This window comes from Ptychodera flava, chromosome 4 (assembly GCF_041260155.1).
Source record: "Ptychodera flava strain L36383 chromosome 4, AS_Pfla_20210202, whole genome shotgun sequence".
Lineage (NCBI taxonomy): Eukaryota > Metazoa > Hemichordata > Enteropneusta > Ptychoderidae > Ptychodera > Ptychodera flava.
In genome coordinates, this window is record NC_091931.1 from 31,247,582 (window position 1) to 31,267,600 (window position 20,019).

The 20,019-nt window shown below is 39.3% G+C and overlaps 1 protein-coding gene across 2 annotated transcripts in view; it reads right to left on the bottom strand.

Moving 5' to 3' along the window:
• Nucleotides 1-857: 857 nt before the first annotated feature.
• The window catches only part of LOC139131482 (protein KIBRA-like), a 76,640-nt gene continuing 57,478 nt past the window's right edge, over nt 858-20,019 (bottom strand). For both annotated transcript variants that reach the window (XM_070697544.1, XM_070697543.1), the window contains 18 exons: nt 18,481-18,529; nt 16,263-16,425; nt 13,231-13,360; nt 12,604-12,812; nt 11,879-12,121; nt 11,493-11,582; nt 11,200-11,380; nt 9,867-10,434; nt 9,082-9,193; nt 8,195-8,365; nt 7,366-7,552; nt 6,799-6,960; nt 6,189-6,310; nt 4,909-5,731; nt 4,572-4,667; nt 3,248-3,410; nt 2,227-2,413; nt 858-1,887 (listed from right to left, as the gene is read on the bottom strand). In XM_070697544.1, coding sequence (XP_070553645.1) covers nt 1,821-1,887; nt 2,227-2,413; nt 3,248-3,410; nt 4,572-4,667; nt 4,909-5,731; nt 6,189-6,310; nt 6,799-6,960; nt 7,366-7,552; nt 8,195-8,365; nt 9,082-9,193; nt 9,867-10,434; nt 11,200-11,380; nt 11,493-11,582; nt 11,879-12,121; nt 12,604-12,812; nt 13,231-13,360; nt 16,263-16,425; nt 18,481-18,529 — 3,723 coding nt within the window. In that variant the 3' untranslated portion in view covers nt 858-1,820. The remainder of the gene's footprint in view (nt 1,888-2,226; nt 2,414-3,247; nt 3,411-4,571; nt 4,668-4,908; nt 5,732-6,188; nt 6,311-6,798; nt 6,961-7,365; nt 7,553-8,194; nt 8,366-9,081; nt 9,194-9,866; nt 10,435-11,199; nt 11,381-11,492; nt 11,583-11,878; nt 12,122-12,603; nt 12,813-13,230; nt 13,361-16,262; nt 16,426-18,480; nt 18,530-20,019) is intronic.

Below are 20,019 nucleotides of genomic sequence, written 5' to 3' on the forward strand. Positions count from 1 at the left end.
TGGTAATGGGTTAGGGCGTTCTCTATGACGAAACAGATATACAATTTGAATTGGTAGCTAAAAACTTTTAGGAACTAATCAGGGGGGATATCTTCTGCTATCCAAAGTTTGGCTGGTATTCTCCCCATCCTAAGAGCTCTGGAAACAGTTTACCACTACATAATGAATGTAATTAGCAAGTTTTCCCAATGCTTCAGTGGACACCATCTACCATCATCAGACTCATCATCATCATCATTGTCATTATCATCACCACCGCTGCAAACTCAGTATGACCTTCAGTACAACAGATTTTTCAAGTTTTAGGCCACGATTTTCTGAGCCCTTTAAAACCTTCCGGAGATTTCACTCTATTACACCTATGCCACTAAGGGTACGTGAACCTTTTCTGGCTCTGAAGAAAAACCTTGTGCTTTAGGGGCGTATCCTATAGTCCCTGTCCTGAAGGGCAACCTGATCTCTGTTATCATAAACATTATCATCATCATCATCATCATCATCATCATCATCATCAACATCGTCGTCATCATCATCGTCGTCATCCGTGGTGCCACTGAGCAGATGATGGACTTGAACCCCTTTTCAGATTCAGATTCAGGGTTTTCCTCTCGGGAATCCAAATGCTAACCATTTTAAATAGCTGCATTGGGAACTTTGTCATTAAACAACTATGATTGACTACATTTCCTTCGCTTCTGATTCAAAGATACAACATAAAAAACAAATCCCAAACCAAAATATAAAACATGAACCCTTTTCTTGAATGTATGTACGTCTCTATGATGTAGACTGCAACAATTAGTCAATTCAGAAAACAAAAAAACTGGTGGAAATAACGGCAACAAAAACGAATGAAATGATAAAAAAATTACAAAGTATTTAATTTTTGCTACAATGTTACTGAAGATCACTAATATTCCAATATTTGTATTTAACGGATGGTTTTCTTTAAATACTTTCATGATAAAATCTTTCCACCCGAATATGAATTCATCATACAGGAAAAAAAAAAATCATACTTAACTAATTTGGAGGACAAAAAATACTCTATCAAAATAAAAATGCTAGGCACCGATTCACTGGTAGAAAGTCTTTAAAAGGGGCTGGGCAAGGGAATGAAGTCCCTTCATTTCACACACTATAAAAAAGTTTGCCCCTGCAACATACACTGTGAAACCCCACATACTTAAGTTCCCCCATCTTTTTCCCCTATAAGGTTATAACATAGGCCGGAGTCTCTTGCATGATAGAAACTCAATTGTCTGTGTAATGTTTTTTTTTTCTCCAAAAAATATGTACAAATACCTTCAAAAAAATTAGGAAACAGCCTTTGGCTGGCCTTTTTTTTTGGTACACACTAAAGATGAGTGCATCATACTCGGATTCTGTTTTACCATCCATCCATCCAGGCTCTCTTTCTGATGCTCTTTTTTTCGCACGCTCGCTCTCTCTCGGTCTCTCTCTCTCTTGCCCGCTCTTTCTTTTTCACTGTACGATGTCAAAATGACATTCTAAATAACTCTATAATTTCAAACACATTCATGCTTCAGATATGATATGCTGGCTACATCTTCATCGAGTTCAGTTTCTTCAAAGCGACAGTTCACAATAACTGTAAAATAACTTCTTCTTAAATACAATAATAAAAGATCTTCTCTGTATTTGTATTTTTTTGGTGTCCGCTTTCTCAATGTCATTGTTCAGACTTCACTGGCCATTCAACGACTCCATCTTTGCGTCTCTCATGAAAAACACTCCTTTCATCAAAATTAGCGCTTCGCAGGTCGTAAGTTCACCGGCTAGAGGTCAAAGGGTACCATTCAATAGTCATTCTTTGGCAGTGATGGGATGTTGACATTTACTGTCGTAAAAAATGCCATCTTTTCCCTGCAAGATATCACATGCATTTGAAATTTTGTAAGTCTCAAGCAGTTTGTGGCAGATGAATCATTCAAGAAGAATAAACGAAGAATCTGTGACGCAAACTGAGATTTTGAATAAGATTTCAAGCAGTTCATGCAACTTCCATTGCCATTCTTATAAAAATATCCTTGTGATGTAAAAAAATTCTCGCAATTACAAACTGTTGCCATCTGTGCACAGAATTCACAAATAAATGTTTGTGTAGGATATGTTGATCCTTCGTGAGCAAATTTCCATGCATAAGGTGCATGTCCCATTTTTACCAAAATCAAAAACTCTTGGCATTTGATTTTTTGTCATTACCTGAATGACATAACTTCAGGCTGCTGGTTTTTGCTCTGCCTCAGTTTGTAGATTTCCTTGGAGGCTTTCCTCAATGATCTGTCGTTTCTGTCTTGAAGACGTTCCTTCTCCCTGAACACCGAGGCCTCTGCGTTCTCCAGCAGTCTCCCAAGAATATCATTGTCACTCAGCCACACTGGCTTCTCTCCTGTGAATGCAAGAAGAAGGAGAATCTTGTTTGAAAACAGGGCACATCTTGTCTGTCCTTTCATTTCCTTATTATTCATTCTGGTGCTAGGGCAATGGGTACTGGCATGACAAATCCACACCGCCATGATTTCATGAGGGTTAAAATGTCTTTTTGGCGAGTTGATCAAAAGAATAGAGAGCCAACAGTCAAGTGTCAGGCATGACAGATATACACACCGAACTTACAAATTCCAATATGTAATATCATACTTGTCAAATGTTCTCTGTAAATCTGGGGACTATTGTGTTATTTCAGTGATTTGAAATTATCAAATTTGTCTGTCAAATATCAGGTATATGAGGCTGAAAAAATACAAAGGTTTTGTTTCACATCCTCATGCACCTTTATCTAGACTAACCATGCATGCCCATTTTTTTCCTCATTCATTTCAAAAGGATATTTAAATTTATGACAGGTCACAACCACAGCAGAATTAATGTCAGGAATATTACATATTCACAATGTACACTGTAGAGTTCTGAACAGTGAATTATTTACCGTTATCTTGCTGCTATAATGGTAAACATTTCTGTTTTGTTGTCTTAATGTTGGTGATTAGATCTTGTGAGCTTCAAAAATCAACACAAAATGAAAATAAAGTTAAAAGGGCCTTGTTGCATCACCTTTTAAGAGACCTAACACAAGACCTAAGATGAGAGAACAAACCTATTCATTTAGCAAAATTCACCAAGTAAGCTCTTCATCTCTATTTTACACTGTACAGATCTGATTTTGCCACAGAAAACAATAAAGTTACACCAACATTTAGCAGTAAAAGGTAGAAAAGCTGACCTTGTGCCCTCGCCTCTTCCATTCCCAGTCTGATTTCTTTGAGACGTGCAATTTCCTCTTGTAGATAAGTATGTTTCATGCGTGATGCTTGGAGGTCCAGCTCCAAGTCCAGTGAAGTTCTCTGTGGTACATTCTCTACATGTAACTGCGGGATCTTTATCCCCTGTGAGAGGAAAAAAACAATCAACATATGCTGTAATGTGGTTTGAAATCAACATTGCCATAAGGTGATTTGAAATCAACACTGCAATGAAGTGATTTGAAATCAACATTGCCATAGTCAAATTTGAAATCAACATTGCCATAAAGTTATTTGAAATCAACATTGCAATGAAGTGATTTGAAATCAACATTGCCATACTCAAATTTAAAATCAACATTGCCATAAGGTGATTTGAAATCAACAATGCCATAAAGTTATTTGAAATCAACATTGCCATTAGGTGATTTGAAATCAACATTGCCATAAGGTGATTTGAAATCAATATTGCCATAAAGTGAAATCAACATTGTTGTAAGTTAATATGGAATCAACATGGCCATAGTGATGGCCATAAGATGATTTGAAATCAAGATTGCCATTAGGTAGTTTGAAATGAACATTGCCATTAGTTCATATGAAATCAACATTGCCATGAGGTGGTTAGAAATCAACATCGCTATAAGGTAATTTGAAATTGACATCACCATAAGGTAGTTTCAAATCAACATTGCCATCAGGGAGTTTAAAATCAACATTGCCATAAGGTGATTTGAAATCAACATTGCCATCAGGTGATTTGGAATCAACACTGCCATAAGGTAGTTTGAAATCAACATTGCCTGCCATATGGTGATTTGGAATCAACATTGCCATATGGTGATTGGAATCAACATTGCCATATGGTGATTTGGAATCAACACTGCCATCAGGTAGTTTGAAATCAACATTGCCATAAGGTGATTTGAAATCAACATTGCCATAAGGTAGTTTGAAATCAACATTGCCATATGGTGATTTGGAATCAACACTGCCATAAGGTAGTTTGAAATCAACATTGCCATATGGTGATTTGGAATCAACACTGCCATAAGGTAGTTTGAAATCAACATTGCCATATGGTGATTTGAAATCAACATTGCCATATGGTGATTTGGAATCAACACTGCCATAAGGTAGTTTGAAATCAACATTGCCTGCCATAAGTTAATTTGGAATCAACACTGCCATGAGGTGGTTTGAAATTGATATCAACAATCGGGCAGTTCTCAAATGCTACATTTCAACAAAGCACTCAATGGAGGCAGGATCTAGGATGGGGTGCTTGCTTATCCATGGACTCACCTTCTTCCATCGCAAACTCTTCCTCTCAATGGAGTTCCTGACAAACGGTCCTCTCCGGTACAACGGCATCGAGCTATCACTATCACTGCGATTGAGCTGCAAGTTAACAAACAATCACAGTCAGGTACAATTGAGATTACAGTATCCCACAGATAGCACATATTTACACTGTTTTAGAGTCGGCTGTGCTAGGATGCATTCCCTTTCATATAAATGGGATCATAAGTGGGTATGATGTTCCCTACTGGAGATTTCCGGCACTTAAAAGAGTTTCTGTTGGATGATGCCTACTATGGATTTTTGAGGAGTGCAAGGCTTAAGGAGACCGGATACTCACCCGACAAGTGTATTGTTGTTTTTGAGGGCCTGGTGAAAAGGTCGCCGACCTCACAATGTTGCTGGCACGAAGATTCCCCCTGCCAGTGTCCTTGGGCCTGGCAAGTTTGCCACCTCGCATGAACTCTCCACCTTTCAGTTCGTCCGTGTTCGTCTCCTTGTCGCACAGCCAAATCTGCGAGAGTTCCTGCTCGCTCATGTGATTGCGCTGAATGTTCCCATGCTCGTAAATGTTCATTAAGGCACTGTACCCACTGGCTGGGCTGGCGCTGCCCTCCCCGACCACAAAGCGGGGAGGGAGCGCGTGTTGCTGCTGCTGCTGCTGCTGCAGCTGGTAAAGTTGTTGCTGCTGCTGCAAGTGTTCATTGTACAGCTGTTGTTGCTGCAGCTGCTCGGTGTACAGCTGTTGCTGCAATTGTCCCTGGTAAAGCTGCTGCTGTTGAAGCTGCTCCGAGTAGAGTTGTTGCTGGAACTGCCCGGGGTAGGGCGGCTGTTGTTGTTGTGGTTGCTGTTGAGGATGATGAGGGTGGTTTTGCGCCAACTGGTCAGCAAAGAGCTGTTGTTGTTGCTGCTCTGTGTACAGTTGTTGCTGTTGTTGTTGCTGCTGCTGTTGGTGTTCCTGGTACAGCTGCTGTTGCAACTGTTGGTGCTGCAACTGTTGCTGTTGCTGGAGTTGCAGGTACAGATGATGTTGCTGCTCCTCTGTCAGCGTTGGAGGCACTGCAATTTGCTGGTAGATTGGCACATATTGGTGTTGTTGTTGTTGTTGTTGCTGCTGCTGTTGTTGTCTGAACAGTGATGTGTCAAATGAAGATGATCGGAATCTGAAAAGAAAATTTGACAATGACATTAAAACCCTTACAACACAAAGGTCTTTCCTGAACCCATTTTCCTCAATGGGTGATTGTGGACTGTTGACAAGGAATGATCTTGTTAAAGGAGGTACATCACCTACATTTGTTGCACGCAGTCAATCAATGATTTTCACATGGTGGACCCCAACGAAAAAGTGTGCCATCTACATTCTGCATAATTACTGACATTCCATCGGTAAATATGGTTGACATTCCTCTTTTACAACGATGTTTGATGTGTGCCAAGTTGAAGGGATTTGACAACATTAATGAGTTTTGACTTCAATTGGTATGGTTGATGAAATTCACCATAATTACTGTGTCACTACAGCCCCACACAGATATATGGAAATCACTACTGTGTCTGGCCCAGAGAGGAGGTAGGGTCGACGACTGAGGTCAGGTAGGGTTTGTAAAGATGAATTACCTTGAATCTGAACCGTCCTGTATATCTAACGCTATCTGTTCCTCGGATCCTCTTTCTCCCATCGATGCCCTCCGTAACCTTGACGACGACGCTTCCAACAGTTCAACTACTCTGTCATTGCTCTGATAAAAACCAAGAGATGCGTATGTCAGTTGTGAGAATCACTACAGAACTGAGTCGCAAGTTTGTGGTTCAAAAACTGTTTCCTCCACTGAGATGAAGAACCAGGTAGATTGATAGTCAGTAGATAAAAATGCAGTGGAAATTTGCCAAACAGTTTACATTATAAGTGAAGACTGGTGGACACAAACCTTTCGAAAAACATAAAATAGGTTTTCCTGGGAGTCTCTTGCTTTCTTCTTTATTCCTATTCTTAACTCTGACTCCCTAGGTTACTGGCGATTAATGCAAAATGCTGTTTGTGTCAAACAGTCAATCAGCGCCTGCATATTTGGACCAATCAAGTAACATCACAACATAGAATGCACCTTTCTGTTTTGTCAATATGCATACTTTAACTCCAAGCTTTTTGCCTTCTACGTACATGCCTGCCTGCCTGCCTGTATGCATGCAATGGCAATGTGCAACAGAAACCACAAAGCCTACTCACCAATATTGTATTGCTTGAGATGCTATTGGGTGAGTCGGAGAGTGACGTGTGTCCACTGCATTTCCTGCTCTCTGTTTGTAGGTACTTGTAGTTCAGTATGTTGTACCATTGTCTGCACGGCGACGCAGCATTGAAATTGGCCAGGCTTACTTGCACACCTCCCTGCAAATTGAAATTGTATTTTTCAAAAAATGCATTTCACATAATCTGTAACTGTAAATGCTATGTATTGTACATGTGCATTATTGTCACAGAATTTGCCAAATGGCATCACGTACGGTGCATGAGGAATCACGTATAGTGCACAATTTGAGGAACATGGATATCTCTTCTGCACCGATAACTACTACCTGGTAGTATGTAAAATGGTTTCTGCTTGCTGTGCCACCAATGTAATCAATCACCATCCACGATTTCTTCATTCCTTCCTTTTTCTCCGATCAATACCTGCAAATCTGTCTCTCTGTATGCTGTAGCCCACACTGACTCAAAAATCTTGTTTCTGCCTTGTATTGATGATCATTAATATTACTTTGTCAGAGAGCGAGAGAATCTCGTCTAACTTACAAGACAATCCTCTTCTTTACTTTCATTGACTGACCACACGTTGACTTGTATTGTTTTGTTGTTGAGCTGACTTGAAGCCAGGGGTACTTTGAAGGTTTCGTCGAAGACAGCAGCACTGTTGTCCTCACAAGGTTTTGTGGAAAAGGCTGAATTGGTACTGGCAGGATATAATGCTGTTTTTATGTACCTTTAGAGGGTAGGAAATACGAAAACAAAAGTTAAGCTTGTTCAGATACAGAGGGCTCACTACTACATCCATGCTGAAAAGTATGCCTTCAAGATTCACCGTGGGCAATTTTCTGCTTGTCAGTTTTACTATTTGAATAGTAGGCCACGAACAGTTCCATTATATTTCATTTAACCCTTTTCCTGCCAGACAGTAATAACTGTATCACTTCCCCATCAGCCAAGTCAGTAAAAAGCGGTATTGAGCCAAAACATGACGTATTTTCACCCACTTGGCTTGGTATGTTATAGCATCTTTTGTCCAAAAAAAATCAACTTTACAGTATTATGTTTTCAACAGCCTTCAAATGTACAGTATTATGTTAAAATACATCATATGGAATACGTTGTGTTTCATTAATTTTAACCATCTTGACCTGGTGGTGAAATATGGACTTGGCAGGAAAAGGGTTAATGGTCAAGTTCATGGTCACTTTCACAGCAAGTCCTGTGCTTGATACTCATTAAATGGTAAACAGGACTAGAGTTTCAGAAGAACATCTTTTAAACTAGGAAAACATATACATGTACCGTCCAGTGGAAGTCTTGTTAAGGGTGAAATTTACAAACTCTACCACGTCAACGTCCCTCTAAGAGTACTTACACTTTTGCTTTGTCTGGTATCGGAAGAACATTGAGATTCCTGGCCTGTTCCACACTGATATGAAGCAGACTGTCGGAAGTTTCATATTTCAAACAAATCTGAATCTGAGCAGCTTCCAGTTGCTGGATATCTGGATCGCTAAAGAACACTTCATCTCCTACCTCACCAGGTCTGTGGAGTAATGAAATGTGAGAAATTATGAATACCTACAATAAAATCATTGCCAGATTAAATCAGTCATGACATCTATTATAAAATAATGATGTGTACATTAAATGATACTTTGTTTAATGACAGATACTGATTGCACTGTTTAGTTCCTTGTGGAACATCATACACCATATGAGTGCGCCCTCAATGGTCACACTGAGACATTGTGTGTAGTGTACAGTTTTGGCACTGGGATTCTCTCCTGCAGGAACTATGTCAACAAAACATCAGCATGTCAGTTCATCTCCTGACAAAAGAAATTATCTTAAACACATCTCAGTGTGAAAATATGTATAAGACAACCATACTTTTTCTTGTCTGATAGTTTAGTATCAAACTACTATTAAAAGTACACTTTTGATCACTTGGGATTTCATCTCTCACAGAGAGTTGAAATCCAACTTTGCGATGGGAAGCAATTGCTAGTTTTTTTTCAATGTATCCGGTAAAAGGTTTATAGGAATATCAATGCCTCAGTAATCAAACAAAACAAATTCTCAAATCAGAAAAAAAAACTGCAGCTCATCAAATTCTGATTTGTTCCATACGGCAACACAACTCCGCTCAGTTTGTTGAACATTATCACTAGGAACACACACACACACACACCATGTACACACTGTGCCATATGGACACCTATGTCACCATATGGCATCGAAAGGCAGTGACAGGCTCACCTCTTGATTGCAGCTTCATAAACTCCACTGTCGCCAGCGACAGATTCATCTGATATGGCTGCTGATACACTGCGTGTGTTGCCATTCGATTGGCTCCCAACTGAAACCACACCTGTTGCAACAAGAATAATATTCATCAGTTTATCTGACTGTTGCTAACTGCACTCACACATGCTATTGGTTGTACGTGAAATGCCAAATAGCTGCCTCCGAATAGAGATGTTTTCATAGATTACAGTATTTTCAGCGAATGCTGTATGTTGATTGCCAATAGCATGGGTTGTTCAAATCAAATTTTAACTCTTTTCCTTGGTCTGTTTTCTCTCTCTTTGGAAAGATCCATCCATGCAAGACAAACTTTCAAAAGGTTTTTTCAAACTGGGATATGCTGTTGGATAGCTCTGCAAACCTGACACTTTCAACCCTTCCATTACTATGGTTTGAACCAATCCCCATTGTTGTCTACGGTAAAGTTGGACTTCTGGAGTGGGAAATGGGGGTGGAAGGGTTAATGGGAAAGCTCTGCTATTCTAAAAGATGCTCTCAGGCAGTTTTACTGATCTGGATACAGAAACACTGGGACAGTACTACTCTTTCATACACATTTGTACAATCCAGGACTGCCGCCAAAAAACGATGACAAAGCTAGATATGTTTGGCAGGCTGGTACACATTTCCTGTCAAACTGCTAGCTTTTTTTGTAGCTTTGACTGCCAAAGACACACTTCAGGACAGGCTTGTCAAAGCTGAGACAACGATTTTGGGTGACTACCTCCACAACGTACCTGGCATTCCTTCTGAGATTGGACTGAGTGGTTGGTTGGCATAATCCAGGGTGTAGTCAACGTTGTTGGACTTGCTCTCCAAGTTCAACCTAGCCAGTCCCTGCTGCACGGCTCTGCTGTGTACATCAAACATCTGCTGTTGTTGATGATACGAAGGCACTTGATGATGAGCTGCTGACGCTGGTGTCAGACCTGCGCCGGACACCGGCGTTGAGTCATTTGAGTCCGAGTGTAACTGCGGCACACTGCCCTCAAGCTGGGCTCTCTGTTTCTCTAAGTTCATGAAATGCTCTTGATACGTGGGCGGCGGGGCTTCTGGAAGAGTGGCCCCTCCGGTGTTCACGCCCGGAGATGCCGGTGGCGAGAGCGACGACAAGGAAGACCTCGGTGATAGCGATGTGAGCGATTTGGGCGTCCCATTCGCATTTAGTTTATTGCTTGTCGGGCCCAGAGATGCATTTGAGCTTTCCGAGGTTTCTGCTCCGGAAGTCTCATGGATTGGAGAAATGTTTGTAGCCCGGATTGTAAGTGACGACATTCCGGCACTACCCTGGAGAAGGGCATCGACCTGGGAGAAATGTACATTACATTCTGTAAATTATTCTTAGCATACACATCAGCAATATACAATGATCATCTTGTATATACAGCTATCCTTAACACGCCACACAGTATACACAGATATAGTTTACAAATCTGACAAAGTAGCAAAATAATGATGCCATGGACATGAACTTTTCAAACACACATGCACGACCAACCTCACACACAGTCTCTCGCCCAAAAAGTTACATGTAAATTTTTGCCATCTGGCACACTAGTAACATTTCAAGAAGGGTGCACTTTGTAAGTGAGCCATAAATGTGATGATGGCTGCCTCCGAGCGATCAAAGTGTATGGAATGCGGACTGTCTCTCACACAGCCTGAAGGCCTAACTTCATGCACAGTATTACCATTTGCCAGAACACATTTGGCCACCAGCACGAACACTTGATCAATTCAACCAAACTTAGTTTGCAGCTTGTAGTGTGATCACCCTTTTTATCCCGGATGCATTTTTCATATCAGTAAAATTTCAATCTTTTCAAGTGCAAGTCAATTTTACTGACACAAACCCTCGGATATGCACAAAAAGGGTTTTCTGGGGATCAGGAGGGCTTAAGCCATGTACATCACTCCCAACGATACCCCAGACAACTCCCTAGGTTGCTGATAATAAATACAAAAAATGTAATCTCTTCCGACTAATCTTCACTCACGCCTCTTCTGATATACGACCCCTTTCACATATTGTAAACATGGAAACAACCGAATGGATGGATGATGACTCACCTTCTCCTTCAGTTCCCGTATCTCCATGTCAGTTGTGGTTTGCGTGTGCGGCAGCCCGTAGATGTCAGTGAAACTGACGTTCAGTGAACCTTTGCTGGACGCCAGGGAACCTCTGCTGGACGCCGCACTGAGTGAGCCGCGGCTTGAACTGGACGAAATCGACAATGTACTGGTAGACATACTGTAGATGAGACAATAACAGACAAAATTTGTTAGTTCCATGATAGCCTCCTTGCTGTATATTGTCAGCAATCCCAACACCGACAACAGCAAAATTCAAACCCAAGTCTTACCTTTTTAATTGATTCTCTAGGTATGTAATTAACTGTGTTGTTTCAGATAACTGCTGTAAACATTCTTTCTTCTTTTCTTCAATTTTTAACCTGACAAAATAAAATGTCAAAGATGTCATTACTAAGCAATCTCTTGGCTTGAGAATACTTTTGCCGATGGCATTTCTGTGTGCATGATCCACGCAATAACTGCAGGTATATCACCTGTGGTCTTCTTGCCAATTGAGAAGACATGTCATGACCGCAGTTGCATAGAAGAAACATTCTGATTGGCTGGCAGAACTCTACACTCAACCACTAACCAATGAGATTCTATCACTCAAACAATAAGCATGAAGCTTTCATGGTCTTTCGGGTCCTATTCTCAACTACAACAAAGTGCATACCTGTCTCCTATTAGCTTGTGCGACATATTCTTGGCCTCGCTGATTTCTCTAACTAGCCTATTTTTCTCCGCTTCTAACGTTTTCATCTCGCCTTCTGTCCGTTTCCTAGGGTTGATCTTTCTCAGCTCTTTGAGAAGCTGTTCTTTCTCTTGAATCAGAAGTATCCTGTCCTTGTCAGCTTCGTGTTGCCCTGGCAACTCCTTGTTTTCAATTTCAGCCAGCTGGATCTGAAGGAGACATTTCCTGCAAAAAGACAAAAAGAATGTGACATTTCTGTGGAATTTTTGAATATTCATGATGTAGACACAAAATTTACAGGAAGATGGGAAAGTGCCTTGGTTTCACATATGTGAGCAAACGTTTTAATAGACTGTAAATGTAGATTTTCTCAAGTCACTGAGAAATGTTCCCCGTCTCATCGACACATCACAAGATAATATTACCAACCTGCACCCTGACATCATTTTGTTAAAGCGCAAGACAGCACAGGTTTGAGCTGTTTCCTACCTTACTAATCTGATACTATCAGGTCAACTTGGTTCAAACCAGACTTGAGAATCTGAACACCAAAATTTGGGACTTGTCTTACCGAGACATGCAAGTTGCGATGAACATGGTGTATGTCTATCCATTCAACATATACTTTCCCCATGGCCTGACCATCAAAAGTCTATCCCCCAACCTCCCCCTCTCCCTCCCCTTTGTTACCTTCCTCTTTTGCTTACCTTCTCCTCGCTTCTTCATTCTGCAATTTGAGTTTTGCCTTTTCGGCTAGCCGCGCCCCCGACGACGGGAAGTCCCCCGTCAGCTCCGTCTGCGACGACGTGGTCTTCTTTTCTTTGGCGATGGATGACAGGGATGTCATGGATATTGAGATGTCTGGTGCTGAGATGCTGGTGTTGCTGCTAAAACTAGTTTTAAGCCTTCCAATTGTCTATCAGGTCAAAGGTGAGGGAAAGGAGAAAATTTAGGAATTCACAAGCAATAATAAAACTAAAACAAAATTAAACGAAAGGCAACTCATTGTCAAACTCACTAGTGAAGAGAGATGACAATGGCAGGTAGATATAGTTAACTTGTCTCAGTTTTAGGAAACTTCATTCCACAGTAATTCTTGTATGCAAAGCAATTCATCATACAACACAGTTTCAATGTCAAAACCGCAGTATGCAGTGTAGAGTTCACTACATGCAAAGTCATCAGCATTTTTTCAATTTCATATTACACTGCTTGTAGCTTCATTCAAAGTATTATAATTGGTGCCTCCAACCAAAACCACTGGACTGTCTGGGTGGGGGCAGGGGGATCATGAATGAAAGTTACCACGGTGTGGTTTAATACATTGCACCTACCATCATGAGATCAGCCTTTTCCTTTTCACCTGAAGAAATATCCTTCTGTATGGAGTGAATTTCAGCCAGGATGGCCTGTGCATCCGACAGCTTGTAGTTGGATTGGGAGCTAGACATCTTCTTATCAACACTGGAGAAAAAATGCAAAACAGAAAAAAAACAACATTGATGCATTAGCTTGATCTGCATGACAACTTTGTCTCTGAGAAGAATAAATGATTTGTTGCAAAAAGTGGCACAACTCGACAAACGGCAAAACACCTTCCTGGCAACTTCAATGTCCTCTTTACAGTGTAGTAAAGGAAGCTGTCCAATTATGAATCAAGACTCGATACTTTGATCGAAACAATGTTTGGTAGTCTAGAACCTATGCAGTCATTACAAGGCTCTGCTAACTCAAGGAGGGTCTTTTCCTGGTTTGCAGGGTGACAAAATGACTGGCTATATTCTAGACTAATGTCTATGGGGGAAAGAGGAGTTGCATACTCTGTTCATCTGCATTTACTTTAGAGGCCTTTGAGTGATGCTAAAATGAAAGGCAGTGACTGGAAACACAGAGATAATTATTAAAGCGGAGACAAGCAAGAGACCAAAGCTTGCAGTTTTACATATTTGAAAGTTCTGTTCCAGTTGGCATCACCAGAGGAAATATGGTCTTAAAGTAAACACACGTCATGGATAATGATAACATATGCCCTAGCATGTTTTGGTACACTTCTTACAAATATCCAAATTTGCATATATTACCTGCAGAATGCACAGCCCAAGTAAGCTGAGATTATCCGGCCACAAAAATTCCTTTCTTGAAGCCCATACAAAACGATATGCAGGAAAATGACTGGCCATTTAGTCGACAAATATTTTGAGATAGACAAGCTCACGTTGTCCAAACGTTAAAAAGTCAAACAGAGTTCATATAAATGCAGAAAAGTTTCTTGTGTATAGAGAGTATAAAGGGTTATCATGGTTAGAACAAATCTGGATCGCAGCACAGCTAGAATCCTAAGTTGACTACTGTGTGATGCAATCAATTTTTCAGCTACCTGACACAACTCCAGCTTTTTTCTTTTCCCCTTCGTAACAAATTGCCAAAGAGCAGAGAGCAGCGAGTCCGGAGAGACGAGTGTTTGCCCTTATCAGAAATTCTCATCAAATTCCTGAAATTAGCCAACCCTTTTGCAGGATGGAATGATCCTGATAATATTTGCACTGGCTGTCCTCTATTGGAAGGCTTCTGAACCTGCCTCTTGTACCGCGGAATGCGGCTCCCGACGATTGCATAACGCTTCTCACAAGTATTTGCACCCCTGATGTTCTTAAATCAACATAAACGTATGAAAGAGCCCGAGTGCTACAAACCTTTGGGCGAGCTCCTTTAGAAATAAAAATATCTAGAGTGAAAAATGTTCTCGTGATATTTTTAGCCAGAAAATAAAATCCTTCGGGTGAAAGACTGTTCTTTCGTTGGTTATTTTTAGCAAGAAATTCCTCACGGCGCTAAACTACTTTGGGTGATTTTAGAAAGTGGCGGTGTCATCACCTTTTGATAAATACGAGATGAGGTAGGTCATATTTTTGTAATTGCTTTACTATGATCTGTGGACGTCACTGAAATGCATGTGACAATTTACAGAACATGTAAACTTGCACGCCCTGTCTCCTTGCTTCACCCTGTATCTTTGAACTGGAGAAAATGTTGACATGCAGACCACCCTGAAGCAATATTTGGGTGAAAATCTTAAAATGTAAGCACTGCGTGATTCTATATTTTGCACCGATCGATAGAAAAGAAGTATCTAGACTGGTAGTAAAATTTCAACCACAGCGGTGGGCGTTATGAGTTGTGTATGTGGCCTTGTAAATCTCCCAAGTTATTGACAACTTTTTTGTGCATTCTTCCTGCTTCCATCCCTATTTTTTCTAAAAAATGGATCAAACCAAAGAAGCATCCAGGCCGCGCTGAAATTTCAATCGAAAGGGATGGGTGTAATATGCTGTGGCCTGTAAATTTTTTTGCTTCCTGACAATCCCTCTCCCTTCAATTTTACACACCAAGTACATAAGAATTTGCCAGCAAACCTGGCCAATGCACAGACGGAGTAACACATTTTTTCGCAACTGGACGAGCAACGACCTAGGGTCTGCTCAAGGTGAGGCATTACTGCGTTCAACAAACCCGGCGACTAAATGAATACAGAGACACCCAGACTGCCAACGCTACCAATGTAAACACCTAGATAACAACGCATACAATTCACAGTCAATTTTAAAGTCAATAATTTCACAAGGACCACTCAACTTCTACTCCCAGAACAATGGCTGCTTGGAATATGGAGTGGAACAAGGTGATCTTATCTTCCTCACTAAAAAAAAAATCACAACACCAACTGTTTGATTTTATGTTTTTCTTTTTAGGGAGAGCACGACAAAAGGATTCTCCAAATGCCCTGGGCTGGTGTCAGTGGAAGTATTCGGCAGCAAGTTGTTGTCATTTTGACAATATTGATGATTGAAAATTGATGCATCATATTTGACTACTGTGGAATACTGTATTTTCACTTGGAATTTATTTTCCCTGGAGCTTTTTTCCCACTAAAATAAAATCCAAGTGAAAATTTTAATTTTCTACACTTTGCATGTAGTCAAACTAAGATGAAGTGAAAATAAGATCACAGTGAAACATTGAAAATCAAATTTCAGCTATAATAAATTCCAGTGAAAATAAAATTATCCCCAGTACGTCCTATTGATGTTTAAAATTTGCTTGCAAGTTTGATTTTTGGAAAAGCTGTTTTGTTTTTGTATTTTGTACACACTGATTTATAGAAAATGCTGAGTATTTAAGTGCCAGGATTGGAAGTCGCGTTGACAGAAGATGTAACTTCTATACAACCTGGCTGTATCAAACGATCACCGTGCATACATGGCTGTGGTTGGATCGGAACAAACCACAGACACTGAGAACTCATGATATGTACAATACCCTTAACACAAGCAGAAGTACAAAGACCAAACTTCTTAGTAGTACTCACTTTTGTAAGGTTGCCACTCCCCTTTCCTTATAGTGCACCTCTGTTTTAACTTGTTCCAGCTCATTTTTCAGCTTGGCCACCCTCTGCTTTGCTGCAGTCACCTCCTGTTTGAGCAGCTCCGGGTCGTATTTGGTTGTGCTTCCTGATGACCCGGAGGAACACACTATATGGGTAATGCAGACACAAGGACTGTGAGAACTTGTATGAGATAATGTGTGAAAATGTCTCTCTTTGTTCTTTGTGAATATATATATATATATATATATATATATATATATATATATATATATATATATATATATATATATATATATATATATATATATATATATATATATATATATATATATATATAAATATATATATATATATATATATATATATATATATATATATATATATATATATATATATGTATGTGTTTGTGATAAAAAAGAGAACATAGCAAATATAATATGTATGTATATATTTTGATTTTGTGTGTGTGTGTGTGTGTGTGTGTGTGTGTGTGTGTGTGTATATACATATATAGATAGATATATATAGATATATAGATAGATATATAGATAGATAGATATATACACACATATGCACATAAAATATATACATATTATGTGTGTGTGTGTGTATATATATATATATATATATATATATATATATATATATATATATATATATATATATATATATATATATACACACATGCACAAAATATATACATATTATGTGTATGTGTGTGTATATACATATATGTGTGTGTATATATATGTGTGTCTCATGCTATATGGAAAGATATCACTACACAAGGGAAATTTCGCACCCTAAGTAACATCAATTCAAAGTATTCCAATACAAGATAAAACATCCCTAGATTGCAACATCCCTAGATTGATCAAGTGAAATATACTTCTCATCATTACGTGGGTGAGAAGGGGCTAACGTGATGTAAATGTATACATGAACTTTTTCTGTGGCATGTTGTAAATCAGACCGTAAATGGTGAATATGTACATAAAATGTATCCAGGGTCAATTCTTTTAGAACTTCTATCAAGACTTGTCTGACACCAAGTCAAAATATTTCCTCTTTAAAGATTTCCATTTTCTGTCAAAATGTCAAATCACAAATGTGCGGCCATATGTTTTTTTCATTATTATCACTCTCTTTTAATCCATTTTTAGTAGTATGTAACACATGATGATTCGTTGCCGTAATCTTACTGCTGTCACTTTCAACACGAGATCATTGTGAGAGACGCAAGAGGTCCTAACTGACGTTTGGTTCACCATTCTCAGCGTACACTTCATTAATTGATAAAAATTTTGGTAAATTTCTCTACAAGTGGCTGAAAACAAGATACAGTTTGAATGAAGCTAATAGTCTGGGATTATCAAAAAAGGGTCTAAAATATCTTTCTTATACCCGATAACAAAACAACACCAAGCTGTAGTTGTAAAGACAATCTTACCTATCACCTGACCTGTCAATGCACTTTCAGAGGCTCCATAGGTTTTCAAAATACACTGCAAATTTGTTGAGTTTCCTAACGTACATATTTCACCCTTATCAAAGGCAACACTTAAACAAAAGTGTTTTAAACCTTATATTTGATGTACACAAACTAGATGAGACTTTCTAATATAATAATAATATCACACTGAGAGATTTGTAAGTCCTGTTTTCATTACTGTGATTGACGTTTTATTGAGCAATAAACCGTAAGAAATAGGAAGAATGCGATTACTCATAGAATTCCCTTGTCTTTCCAAAATCTTGCTCCCTCTAACTCCCCGAATTATGCGGGAGGAAGTGTGAGGGTGGAGAATCCGAGAATATCTACACACAGTACATGGAAACGGTGAATCTAAAGGAGTGGCTATCAAGTAGAGTTGGTGGTACACTGGCAGACTTAGGCGTTCAGACTGACACAGAATCCGTGGAATGTGTTCTAGAAAAGATCCACGCACATGGCTATTGATATCTCTCCGAAAATTAATCTGTGAACATTTGATTTTTTGTGGGCCAATTAAGAAAAAGACACATCATACCAGCATGGTGGTCTGACGCCAGCTACAAGAAGACAGAGAGCCCGCAACTCAATATTCTGTCAAAGTATTTCTCCCAAGGGGTTGTGGGATAGGTGGAGAAGAGAGGAGTGCGTCGGGGTTGTGGGCCGTGTTGGACGACCGGGCGAGAGTAACATACTTTGAATACTTACAACTGCTCCGTGACTGCCACCCATTCAGAGCGCTGTTTAGATGCTGGAACTGCAAACAGAAAAACATGGAAAAGCAGGAAATTCAATAGCCTGGTTTTGTGTCAAGAACACCGCAAATTGCATCTCCACTCATTGAAAATTCAGCTCTGCCGAGTTGTTGACTCAACGCTCAATGGTGGATCTCTTGTGGGAGTTCAACTCTTGTGGGAGTTCGAATGAAAGAATTTTTTTTTAATAAAAAGAGAAGAGGGTTTTTTGAAACAACATTCAATGCAGTTTTAGGGAAAGGAATAATTCTCTAGTTTGCTTGGATTGGATTTTGAGTTGCAAGTTCTATCATGTAAAACAAGAAACCTTATAAAACCTTGAATAAGTGATACCTTGAATTAATAAACTTAACTTTCATTTGGATAATTTCATTTTGTGTGATCCAAGACAAACACCGCATACTGAATTATCTTCAAGAACTCAAGAGAACTTTGCAGCTTTTGCATGCTCTAATATTTTTTAAGTTTTGTAGTGACGTACAATTCTTTTCAAAATCTTGGCATAGTAGGACATTTTATTCACAGCTTTACTCACATATAATTGACAAGTAACACGCTTTAGCTTCCAGAAATAATTATGCGTCCTTTGGGTGCAGAATTATTTCAGGATTGTGTGTAAGAGCAAAGATACACATAGCAGAGTTGGAACTGTAAATTGTAAATTTTTTTGGCTAACATTTCCAGACGGTTCCATCACTATTAATGTATGAAACTTGCCCTTACTCACAAACAAAGCAATAAATCATGCATGAAGTACTGACATACAAAAAGGGGACGTCTGTGTCTCCTAATGGCGGCACTTGATGTAAGGAGGCACTGGAAAGGATTTTGAACAAGCATCTTTGATAGGAGCACCTGTCTCATTTGCAATCTCTGCATCCCCGGTGAGTAATATTGTATTAAGCTAGAATGCGCCTCGGGTACAGATATTCAGACTCTCAAACTTTTACAATCTTTTCTGATATACCACTTGTGGGGGCTCATTTTAAAGCTCTTGATGTTAAAACAAACTTTTAACTCGCTTACTTTTCCGAAAATTCAAAAATTTTATTTTTCTGCATTGAGTTAATACAGTGATAGTGGCCATTTTGAATTTTAACCCTTTTCCTGCCAGACAGTATTAAGACTATTACTTCCCCATCAGCCAAGTCAGTAAAAAGTGGTATTGAGCCAAAACATGACGTATTTTCACACGCTTGGCTTGGTATGTCATAGCATCTTTATCCAAAAAAATAAAGTTTACAGTATTTATGTTTTCAATAGCCTTCAAATGTACAGTATTATGTTAAATTGCACCATATGGAATATGTTTGTTTCATTAATTTAACCATCTTGACCTGATGGTGAAATATGGACTTGGCAAGAAAAGGGTTATACACCGGTATTGGTAATCCTGGGTTATTTGTTTCTCTCATACCAAAATTAGCACAGTGGCCCCTGATTTTTATTCTTGATTTTTGAAAGACAATGGTTGAAAGATTCCTTGAGAAAA